The sequence below is a fragment of the Octopus sinensis genome, linkage group LG8 (assembly GCF_006345805.1).
Source record: "Octopus sinensis linkage group LG8, ASM634580v1, whole genome shotgun sequence".
NCBI lineage: Eukaryota > Metazoa > Mollusca > Cephalopoda > Octopoda > Octopodidae > Octopus > Octopus sinensis.
In genome coordinates this window covers 79,238,758-79,251,697 of record NC_043004.1, presented here as the reverse complement: position 1 = coordinate 79,251,697, position 12,940 = coordinate 79,238,758, and the positions used below count along the sequence as shown (strand labels likewise).

The window sequence follows — 12,940 nt, the reverse complement described above, 5'->3', positions numbered from 1 at the left end:
TTATTATTATTATTATATACGCCATATGCCCACGAGCATATGGCATAGTGTTTAAGAGCGCGGGCTACTAGCCCCAAGATTCCGAGTTCGATTCCAGGCAGTGACCTGAATAATAATAATAATAATAATAATAATAATAATGATAATAATAATAAACATCGAAAAATACCTTAGCAATGAGAACCCAGGTTCGAAATTTCCCCAAGACACCTGATGAAGGCTGGAGGGTATATCAGCCGAAACGTGTTAGCAACAAACAAGATGAGGACAAATATCCGTCAAAATTAAATAAGGTAAATAATGTACATAATTCCTCATCTCTTAAATATAGAACTGTACTTTACAGAGTGTTCTTGGTGCTTTTTAAATGACACTAGCTTTTCACGTGACACCAGTACAAATCATGCATGTCTTTAGATATAATTACAAAAAGGAAGTAAACACAAAGATTCACATATAAGAGCATTTGATAATATATTCTTTTTCTTTTTTTTTTTTTACTAAATGTCTTTATTTAAAAAACATAGTGCATTATTTTGTTTGAAACTGTACAAAATGTCCGCCGTATATAAATGTAGCCAAAAGAAAGAAATGTTCACAGAACACTGAATAAATGACAAAAAAAATCCCTCAGAGTTAATGGATTCTGGATTCTTTTGAATGTTGTCTTTTTGAGTGTTGTGTAGCGGTTATATAAAAAAATAAAGTATGATTGGTGTCACCTCCAGAAACGAATTCTTAGTGACTCTATTTTCATCATAGAGCCCTCTTCAAGGCTATATTAGTTGGATTCAATAGATCGATCTCTTTTAATTCATATTGTATACATATACACACATACATACATACATATAAATATATACATACATATATATATATAAAAACAGTTTCCAAGTTATTTGTTTATATGGATGCATGTGTGTGTATATATATATTTGATGTTGTTCTGTGCTGTTAGTCTTTTTGTCATTGTTCCTTGCATTAAGTTCTTATTCCAGTAAAATCATGACAGATCGTATATTTCTACAGAAAACAAAAATATTATGAGAAAACATTCGCATTATAAGCATATATGGATTAGATATAAGTACATATAAATTTTTCTCCAATATACATACATATTTTAAACACATGCATATATATATATACACACATACATACATATTCATATATATATATATATTTACAATATATATTTAATATATATATTTGTATATATATATATATATATATATTATATATATATATATATATATATATATATATATATATATATATATATATATATATGTATATATATATATGTATGTATATATATATACATATGTATGTATGTATATATTTGCAACAAACAAAATTACAACAGTAAAATACGGAATATTTAAATATTTAACCTAAGATAAAATAATGAAAAGCTTTTGAAAAATTTCTGATTTTGAAGGAAAACATATGAACTGTTTGAGAAACTTTCAAAGAATCAAAATTAAGAAGAGGAAGATTAATGTAAACAAAGAAAAAGAGTCCTTGGGAAAAGGAAATTTAAATGATAACATTATTGTAACTCAAGTTCTGTTTGTCACGGACAACGGGTTTCACAGTGTCATTGGATGAGATAATTCAGTCACACAGAATATTTCCACTGGCAGCATTAGGAACATTATATTTTGTTCAATTTGTCATAAATGATATTGTTGTTGTCTATGTTGTTGTCAAAATTATTATTGCAGGTATAAGGCGGTGGATGGGTTCTTATTATGTTGAATATTTTCAATACATTCTTAAAAAACATATGATTTCTCATATTCCTCTGTTTATTATTAAATACAATGTCATTTCCGATGGCCAGTGATTCTGTAGATATAATTATTAATACTTTATACTGTAGATATTATGGTCTATTCATGTTCAAGTCTCGCTAAATTGAAATATAATTCATGTAGTTCTTGCACCGATTTTATTCTAAAATATTTGCCATTTTTTTTCTACTCTCAAGTTCATTACAATAGTAACCTTATTTGGGAAATTACTTCAACATTCGTTTAAAAAAAAATGAAATTAGACCAGTTACATCATAAATGGCATGAAACACCCACAAAGGAATACACACATATATACTTATTATTCTTAAACAAGACTTATTGATAGTGACTTCGAAGTTTTGGACAGCTAAGCCATTATCAGACTTAGCTGACTGGAACTTGTACTCTACAAAAGTATAGAGTAATCCTTCAGTTTAATGTAAAATGGTTTGTATTATAACATAAAACAACCATCAGTATATATATGTGTGTGTGTGTGTGTGTGTGTGTGTGTGTGTGTGTGTGTGTGAGTGTGTGTGTGTGTGTGTGGAGGCGCAATGGCCCAGTGGTTAGGGTAGCGGATTCGCGGTCGTAGGATCGCGGTTTCGATCCCCAGACCGGGCGTTGTGAGTGTTTATTGAGCGAAAACACTTAAAGCTCCACGATGTTCCGGCAGGGAGTGGTGGCGATCCCTGCTGTACTCTTTCGCCACAACTTGTTGGCCTGCTCGCTTAGCCAGCAGGGTGGCGTCATTTGAAGGCTGAAACAATGCGAAGCGCATTGTGACCTGCGATGTGTAAGCAACATCTGATAGCCTGGTCGGACACGGTGATCATGGTGATATATATACATACAAAATACGGGGGTTTAGTTCACAGGTGATCTAAACTTTTAGGTACGCTAGGTAAGCGCTTTAACGGATTACTAGGGCTCCAAGGTTATAGCTGAGATGGCATTCATGAAGCCATTGCAGACTTCCGATATATCGTCGTTTGTATGTAGGTAGCAATAAAGAATAAGGAATTGAAGAATCAAGCATATTTTGCATTAAGTTCTCTGCCAATTGCCTGGCGAACAACAATGGGCCATGGTAGACTTTAGGGTAACGTAAGTGTTGTTATGAAAGGTACAGAAGGTACAATGGTGGAGAATTGTTTTCAACCCCAATGTATCGTTCTGAAGATTAGTCTGTTGGTTCCCATATCATCACCCTTCTGTAAACAGGTATCCATGTTTCTATATGTATATTCTATGTGTATTAACATTGCTGTAACATATAATTATATAACTATCAAGATTATGAAACAGGTGTAGATGAATGAAATAAACATTTATCCTCTTATTTCTCTGTTCTATATATTTGTATAATGTGCACACACACACACACACACACACACACACCACACACACACACACACACACACACACACACACACACGTGTCGTTGCTATTATGCAAAGTCAAAACGTTGCTTTTTCAAAAAACGGAAAAATAGTTTCACCATTCCATAGCAAAATCGTTATACTACACTTTGAAAATGTTTGATATCTCGGCATCTGAAGAAGCCGGAGATACGATAGTTTCATCAAAAGACACCGGCAATAGCAAACAAAAATAAATATTAAAAAAAAAAAACGCATTTGCCCAAATTTGGACATATGGCAGTTTAACATAATAGCAACGAAATATGAGTGGTGTGCAAAGCAGTGTTATAAAATAAACAAACTTTAGATCATGTCAAATATGTTTGCGACATATTTGACCTACAAAGAGACATTTTCAATATGGCTTTCCATGACGAAAAAGTTTTGGTTTCGACAAAAGGTGTCGAAACACTAGAATCAGTTCAAAGCTCTCCCTATAGACTGGTAGATGCATTTCGAGCTCTTTATACTCTTATCAGTATCAGATACCAGATGAAGCAACACTAAACAGTCTGGAAGGCTCAGCTTCCTCATTAAAAATCAGTAAACAATATCAGCTGAATGTTCATATTGGATACCAGGCTGGAAAAAATATGTAAACAGGTATGTGTACATCATCATAATCAACATTTAACGTCCGTTGTCTATGCTGGCATGGGTTAGACGGTTTGACCAGAACTGGCAAGCTGGAAGGCTACACCAGACTCATATATATATATATATATATATATATATATATATCTGTAAAATAATATGTGACAATTATTCAATAGCCAAGATAAAACTCTGAGTTTCGGATGCCGAAAGATTTTTTTAAATATTTATTTTTGTTTGCCGGTGTCTTTTGATGAAACTATCGTATCTCCAGCTTCTTCAGATGCCGAGATATCAAAAATTGTCGAAGTGTAGTATAACGATTTTGCTATGGAATGGTGAAACTATTTTCCCGTTTTTTGAAAAAGCAACGTTTTATCTTGACTATTAAATAACTGTCACATATTATTTTACAGATAAATTTCCTCTATTTACATAATATTGAGGTCTCTTTGTTTCTTTTGTTATCTTACCGTTTTTACCAATATATATATATATATATATATATATATATATATATATATATATATATATATATATATATATATATATATATATGAGTCTGGTGTTGCCTTCCAGCTTGCCATATTACATTTGGATGGACTCATATTAAACTCTGTTGGACTTTTGGATTTTACTCAAAGAATATTGGAATAATACACATATATACCATTATGCCTATAACACGGATTTATGAACTCAATAACCATACATATCTTACATCTATTTTCTTTCCTCCACCTCACCCTCTATTTATATCACATCGAAACTAACTATGACTTAACTTTTCCTCTCACACCGTCTCTGATGAAGGGATATTATTATTAATTAATATTCTAGAAACAGCTGTAAGACCTTCTATCTATAAATGCTCTAATATCTATACAGCCTTGGTTTTTTTTATCCCATTACGCAAAAAATTCATATATATATATATATATATACACATTAGGTTTTATTTTATAATTCAATGAGAAAAGAGCTTTCTTTTTCCAAAGATTATCTTTCCTTCTTGTTTGTTTTAAATTTTCATTTGTTAAGCAGAATATAAACAGGGAAGAATTTGAGAGTAAAATATAATTATGGATAAAAATTATGCTTATATGAAAATTGAAAATTTAAAACAAATTTTATAAAAACTAATTATAATCAAAGAAATCAAAATTGAAAGTAAGAAAACTGGAATACATTATGGTAAGGTGTCCAATCTGTTTTGCTGCTTGTTGTCTCCCTTCCTTGTTGTCTGTGACTGTTGATGGTGCTGGTCTTTGAAGAACTGGAACTGGTTCCTGGGTGCTGCATGGTGGTGAGATCTTAAATATTTCCCTTGTTTTTTTTTATTTACTTTTTTATTTGGTTATAGTTTAATATATAAGAAATGTAATATTTCTTATTTTTCTACAAATGTTTTTTTTTTTTAAATTTTAATCAAGTGTTTAATAGGTTAACGAACCAGACCAGAAAGATGTGGTACCATAAAAGATATGGTACCAGAAGGATATGGTACCATAAGAGACCTTGATAATAACAAAAACCCCGTGACCTGTAGCATATGCTTGATTTGTTAATAGCGACAGCCAACAGCAGTTTTAGTAAAGATAGTGATAGCGGTAATAGTGGTGGTGGTGGTGGTGGTGGATATTGTGATAAAAATAAGCTAAAAGAGAGTAAAAGCCAAGAAATAATAGAAAGAGATGATACCAAAACCTTTTCCATAGTTTTGTCTCCAATCCCAAGAACTATGGAAGCTGCAACAAATGCAAAAGCGTGCCCTCATATTTTGTACCCATGGCAACGGCTGTGGCCTTTGTTCATGTACCTTGCTTTTAGCATGCACACAAAAGGAACTATGATACCAAAATATAAATACTCGTATGATCTTTGTTTACTATTCTTCAAATGTCCTGAACATTTGTCATAAATTCGTTACATCAATTCTCACATAGGCATCCATTATAAATATTTACATAAATTTAGATACACATTATACGATTCCTTCATCAGTTCTTTTATAGGTACCCATGGATAAATATACATATAAATTTCGGTACACGTATATAAAATTTCAAATTTTTGATATATCTATATATTTCTTTTATTATTAACCAACCAATTTAGATATAAGCTTTTCAACTACTCTAAACGTCTGAAAATTACCAACCAAACTAGATGCTAGTAACTTACCAAGCAATGTAGATATATATATAAGTCACAACTCAGTCTAGTAAGTTAGTAACAACTCATGATATAGAATAAGTTAGCAACCAATCTAGATACCAACCAAGGACGTCTAGCTCCACAGGTCTACAAATTGCCATGTGAATAACTGTGTATCTATATTTCAGGGTATCAGAATTAATTCACTTATGTCTGTAAGCATATAATACATAGTTAATAATGTAAGTACAAGTCTGGTAGATATCCTTAATTTTTATATATGTGTGTGAGTGTGTGTGTGTCTGTAGTTGAATAAAAATAGAATAAAAAGTAATATATAGTGAAGGTAGTTTAAATAAAGAAAGGAAGAAAGAAAAAAGCAGACAAAAAAGAGAAAAAGAGACCTCACCAAAACTAGATTAAATCAAGCAGGTTCTAGGAAGCAATGTGTATTTAAAAATTAAACATTCACTTTCTCATTGCTGTCTTCAACGAAACTTGTTCCATGATAGCAGATAATTTTTAGACAAAATTCAAGCGAAATATATAAATTTTTAAATTGCATCAAATGGTAATAATGATGATGATGATGATAATAATAATAATAATAATAATAATAATTTCAAATTTTGGCACAAGGCCGGTAAGCTGGGGGAGCAGGTAAGTCGATTACATCATCCCAAGTGGCTCAGCTGGTACTTATTTTACCAATTCCAAAAGAACAGAAGGCGAAGTTGACCTTGGTGGAATTGAAATTCAGACTGTAAAGATGGACAGAATACTGCTAAGCATTTTGCTTAGCATGCTCACGATTCTGTTAGCCATAATTATAATAATAATAATGAGAAGAAGAAGAAGAACAACAACAACAATGGAGAGCTTACTTTTATGGCAGCTATAAATATATATATATGTTTTATATATATATATATATATATGCATGTATGTATGTATGTACTCTGTTGTGTAAACTTTGCTGTGATTGAGCAGGACTTATAATATGCAGATACTTGATTGAATGACACAGCACATCCTAAATATCTGCTGTTCATGGTAGCTGTGTATATATATATATTTATTGGAACCTAGTAGCCTAATGACTTTGGTATTGATTTTACTGTTATAAGATGTTGCAAAAGATCAATTTTAATTGATTTTTTTTCCATTTATGATATGATGGATTTTTTTCTTGAATAATACAACAAATATTGTGCACTATTCATGAATGCACAAATAATTGTGCACATATAAGGAAGCATATATATATATATATATATATATACACACATATATATGTATATATATATATATATATTATATATATATATATGTGGAAGACAACCAGAGATTATTTCATATATATTTGGACGGTTTCTGAAATGCTATCTGCTAGATAAAAAATTATACTATTTCTAATTTTTTTCCATCTTTCATTCCTTTGATTTCTAAGAACCAGAATATATACATACATATATATATATGTTTACAGACATACAACACACACACGTGCGTGTGTGTGTATGAATATATATATATATTTATATATGCATATATATATGTGTGTGTGTGTGTGTATGTGTGTGTATGAATGTATATATATATATATATATATATACAAACACATATATTTATATATATATATACAGAGATACATATATTTATACATATATATATATATACATATATATATATATATACACATATATATACATATATGTATATGCACATATATATATACACACACATATATATATATATACTTATATATATATGCACACACACACACACACACACACACACACACACACACATATATATATATATATATATATATATATATATATTAGCTTATTTGATTTATGATTTAGTTTCCAGTGTGTGAACAGATGACTTCTCCACACTGTCATGATGATTAGAACAACATACAAATTAACTATTTTACTTATAACAGGAACCATAACAGCCACATAGCACACATGATATAAATTAATAAACACAGCATTTTCCCTATTAATTAATGTCATTCACTTTTAGCTCCCTTAATCCTTAAACTCCAAATAAATGAACCTTAATATGGAAGGAATTATTTATCCATTAATCCCTGATGATATGATATGGAGGATTATGTTAATCTACCATAATTCAATGGCATAACTTCCCAAATATATACTTATCCATTCTAGAGAATTTTGGTGAAAATAAGAAGTTTTAGATATGTAGAAAATTAGGAGAAATAGGGAAATGTGAAAGAAAGAATATGACGACGGCGGTTAAAGAGGAGAGAAGTAGGGGGTGCTGGAGGTGGTGGTCATATGTGGCTACAGGTGCAATAGTGTTCTGAGAGCAAAGTGAAAAGTTTATGTCATTTTCAAGGTCCCTTGATAGCATTCCTTCTATTTAATGGGAAATATTCAGGGCCTGATGCAGCAAAGTTACAATATTCACAATATCCAGGAGGACCAGGCAGACCTGGGGCTCCTCTATGACCTTGAGATCCTGGAGGTCCATGTAAACCTCTTTCTCCAGGGCGACCAACACCGGAAGGACCAACTGGTCCAGGAGGACCTAGGAAAACAAAACAGAAAACAAAAAATTCTTTTAATTTTAATAAAATATATTCCTTTAATAATTCTATTTTTTGACACAAGGCCTGGCCAGCAATTTTAGGGGGTTGGGGTTCATTGATTACATCTTCACCAGTATTTGAGTGGTAATTTTTATCAATCTTGAAAGGATGAACAGCAAAGTCGACTTTGGCAGGATTTGAACTCAGAATGTAAACATCTGATTCTGCCAGCTCACCATCTACTACTACTACTACTGACAAAGGAAGTGAAATAGAACCATTATGTGTATATTATTGGCATACTGACCCTCCCAAGATACAACAAAACCTGTTTCAACATACAAGTTCACATCAAGAATCTTGCAAATCAAATATAAAAATGAAATACTTGGCTATTAATCATACATAAAGGTTTTGCTTCATCATCCAGTTTCTCCTTTGAATTCCAGCAAAATCCTTCTTTAAATATTTCAACAAACTTATTTTTTATCTTTTACTTGGAGGAGTTTTTAGTAGAACGAATCCACCTCAATACTTTTCTTTTTAAGCCTGGTCTTTATTATTATTTCTTTATTACCCACAAGGGGCTAAACACAGAGGGGACAAACAAGGACAAATAAACGGATTAAGTCGATTACATAGACCCCAGTGCACGACTGGTACTTAATTTATCGACCCTGAAAGGATGAAAGGCAAAGCCGACCTCGGTGGAATTTGAACTCAGAATGTAATGGCAGATGAAATGCCTATTTCTTTACTACCCACGAGGGACTAAACACAGAGAGGACAAACAAGGACAGACAAATGGATTAAGTCGATTATATCAACCCCAGTGCGTAACTGGTACTTATTTAATCAATCCCGAAAGGATGAAAGGCAAAGTCGACCTCGATGGAATTTGAACTCAGAATGTAGTGGCAGACGGAATACCGCTAAGCATTTTGCCTGACATGCTAACGTTTCTGCCAGCTTGCCACCTTATCTTTATTCGCGTGGTCTTTATTCTATCAGTCTCTATTGCCAAACTGGTAAGTTACAAAGATGTAGACAAACCAGCACCGGTGGTGAGACACACACACACACAATGGGCTTCTTTCAGTTTCCATCTACCAAATCCACTCACAAGGCTTTGTTCAGCCCAAGGCTATAGTAGAAGACACTTGCCAAGGTGCCATGCAGTGGGATTAAACCCAGAACCATGTGGTTGGTAAGCAAGTTACTTAACACAGCAACTCCTGTGCCTATTAATGAATTTTACTAATTAAAATTTCTAATTTTGGATATTCAAGAAAGCCTGTTGTTGCAACAGAGATGAAGGAATTTCACAAAGCAAAAAGAAAAACAAAATTTAACAAAATTTAAATAAAAAACTTAAAACTGACTCGAAAATCGTATTTTGAATAAATTTTTATAAAAATTGTGACTAAAACTGTCAAAAAAAGAATTCCACACTCTACCTGTTCTTCCTCTTAAACCAGGTTTGCCAATTCTACCAGTGCCAGTAAGACCTCTGTCACCCTTTTCTCCCCTGGGACCTGAAAGAGATAGGTTTATGTAAATGATACAAATAAAGAAATAATTCAGACAGGAAGCGATAAGATTAGATGTATGTGTGTAAGAGAGAGGGGTGAGGAGGAGAGGAAAGGAGAGAAGGGTATAGAGGGAGAGTGTAAGAGAGACATACAGAAAAATGGAGAGAGAGAGAGAGAGAGAGAGAGAGAGAGAGAGAGAGAGAGAGAGAGAGAGCCGATGTATTTTTTTGAACATCTTTCTTGATGAAATTAAATTTAGATTTTCATTTCTTACCAGCACGCCCTAATGTACCCATGGGCCCTTGAAGACCTGGGATTCCTACAAATCCTCGTTCACCTGGGGGTCCAGGAGCACCACGTTCACCTAAAAACATTTCAATGGAAAAATTAAACTTATTTAATTTAATAATAGATCTTACTCATTGCAAATTCGGAAAAGAATGCATTTTTTAATGATAAAAGAGTTTTCTACACACAAAATCATAAATCGTAAATATGTAACATCTTACCTGGGGTACCCATCAATCCAGGTGGACCTGGTCGACCTCTTTTCCCTACACCCATTGGTCCTGGGGGTCCTTTAAGATCAGCTGTTAAGTCTTCAAGACGTTCTGTAATTTAATGAATAATTGTTTATTTCCATAGAAAATATGTAATTAACATAATATAATTAATATAATTAACATAATATAATTGACATGTCATACATTCCTTAGATTGATACATTCTTTGTCATTTACTTTTTTCAGTCATTGAACTGTGGCCATAATGGGGCACCGCTTTGAAAGGTTTTAATTGACCAAATTGACCCTAGTATATCACGTATATATATTTATGTACACATATATACATACATATATGTATATATATATATATATACACACACATATATATATATATATATATATATATATATATATATATATATATATATATATATATATATACATATACATATATATACATATATTATTTCTTTTATTAAGGTTTTGTTGGAACCCCTTCACTTGGCTTGCTACCCACAGCCTACAGTACCATGCTATTTGTTCTTTTCAACTATCTAATTCTTTCTTGATGATACTGACCCTGCATTCCTTGCACTCCCCAGACCAAGCATTTGTGTCCTTAAACAAAATACTTCATTTCACAATACTCTATATATGAGTAAAAAAAGATGTGTGTGTTTGTGTTTGACCCCCCCATCATCACTTGACAACTGATGCTGGTGTGTTTATGTCCCCATAATTTAGCGGTACGGCAAAAGACACCGATAGAATAAGTACTAGGCTTACAAAGAATAAGTCCTGGGGTCGATTTGCTTGACTAAAGGCGCTGCTCCAGCATTGCTGCAGTCAAATGACTGAAACAAGTAAAAGAGTACAAAAGTATATGAGTAACCTTGTGACCGACTGGGACCCAATCCAGGGGAATGTTGTGATGTCAGTCACTTGTATGTCACGGAAACCAGGTAACCAGTCCTACAAGTCCTAGAATTTGAGTCAAAAATGTCCTGACCAACTGTTTTATCAATTTTTGGCTGATTCCTAGAAGTGATGTGCCTTATTTTGGCTCATTATTAATCCAATTATTTATATTGCAATTAGTTATTTTAATAGTAGTGAGGGCATTAGGGCACAAAACTTGAGTTATGATTTTAATCTAATCCTTCAGGCAACAAAATGAAATGAAAGTCTAAATTTGAAATATTTTTAGAAAGCAAAAATTTAGAAAATGCAGTTTTTGAAATACATAATTAATTTGACCTTAGGAAAATTTCAAAACAAATTAGTAAATTGATATATAAATAAATATATAAATAGATGTTCTAAAGAAGATAACCAGAGATGAAATTATGGTAAGTTTCCTTATGACATTAAAATAATTGTCTTTTAATTGCTCACCTCTTAGAATTCGGTAAACAAGTTGACGTATCTCATTTTCTGCAATGCTTCGACCCTGAAAGAGAAGGAAATGTCAATTTTGTTGAAGACACTGTTGGTTTCAATGGCTTTTTGAGAGTTTTTCTTTCTTTTAGTTTTACCAAAGTCTGTTTATATCTCATTCCTTCACATTTAAACATGAGATACTTAAAAAAAAAAAAAAACAGTTTCTCTTTTGCTTGTATATCAATTTCTTTTTTTAAAATGTTTTTATGACTTTAAATGTTTATCTGTTTGTTTATTTCTAAATTTATTTATGCAAATATATTCAAATATATTCAAATATAAAATCACAAAGGAGAACAGTGATGGTGGATCTCTGTCATTCTGCAACGAAGATCCAGTTGTCTGATCAACTGAACCATCTGCTCTTGAATTAACAAATAAGTGGCTAAGTATACCACAGACATATGTACATCATCATCATAATCATTATCATCATTTAATATCCATTTTCCAAGTTGGCATGGATTGGATGGTTTGACAAGAGCTGGCAAGCCCAGGAGCCACACCAGGCTCCAATTGTCTGTTCCAGTATGGTTTCTATGATTGGATGCTCTTCCTGATGCTAACCACTTTACAGAGTGTACTGGGCACTTTATATGTGGCACCAGCACAAGAGCTTTTTTATGTGGCACCAGCACAAGAGCTTTTTTATGTGGCACCAGCACAAGTGCTTTTTTATGTGGGGCTAGCACAAGTGCTTTTTTGTGTGGCACCAGCACAAGTGCTTTTTTATGTGGGGCTAGCACAAGTGTCTTTTACGTGTACCCTTAAAGTAATCCTCAGGCTGAATCAGCATGGCATAATATGCCTGACAAGGGGGTACTTTCTGAATCACAGGGGATTCTCTACAGTTTCTACCAAGCCAGTTTCACATACAAAATATGGATTGATCCAAGGCTGTTGAAAAGGATATTTGCCCAAG

General features: G+C 32.5%; 1 protein-coding gene and 1 long non-coding RNA gene across 2 annotated transcripts in view; both read right to left on the bottom strand.

The window, feature by feature from the left end:
- Window positions 1–455: 455 nt before the first annotated feature.
- On the bottom strand, window positions 456–7,261 carry LOC115215223. The gene is made up of 2 exons (XR_003881958.2): window positions 5,006–7,261; window positions 456–1,023 (listed from the first exon to the last, which is right to left on the bottom strand). It is a non-coding gene; the product is annotated as an uncharacterized LOC115215223 (long non-coding RNA).
- A 719-nt stretch (window positions 7,262–7,980) lies between these two features.
- LOC115214859 (collagen alpha-1(XXII) chain) overlaps window positions 7,981–12,940 on the bottom strand; it is a 257,647-nt gene continuing 252,687 nt past the window's right edge. The window contains exons 37-41 of the mRNA XM_036505510.1: window positions 11,974–12,028; window positions 10,582–10,683; window positions 10,347–10,436; window positions 9,998–10,075; window positions 7,981–8,539 (exon numbers count right to left, since the gene is read on the bottom strand). Of these exons, the coding sequence (XP_036361403.1) occupies window positions 8,343–8,539; window positions 9,998–10,075; window positions 10,347–10,436; window positions 10,582–10,683; window positions 11,974–12,028 (522 nt within the window). The 3' untranslated portion in view covers window positions 7,981–8,342. The remainder of the gene's footprint in view (window positions 8,540–9,997; window positions 10,076–10,346; window positions 10,437–10,581; window positions 10,684–11,973; window positions 12,029–12,940) is intronic.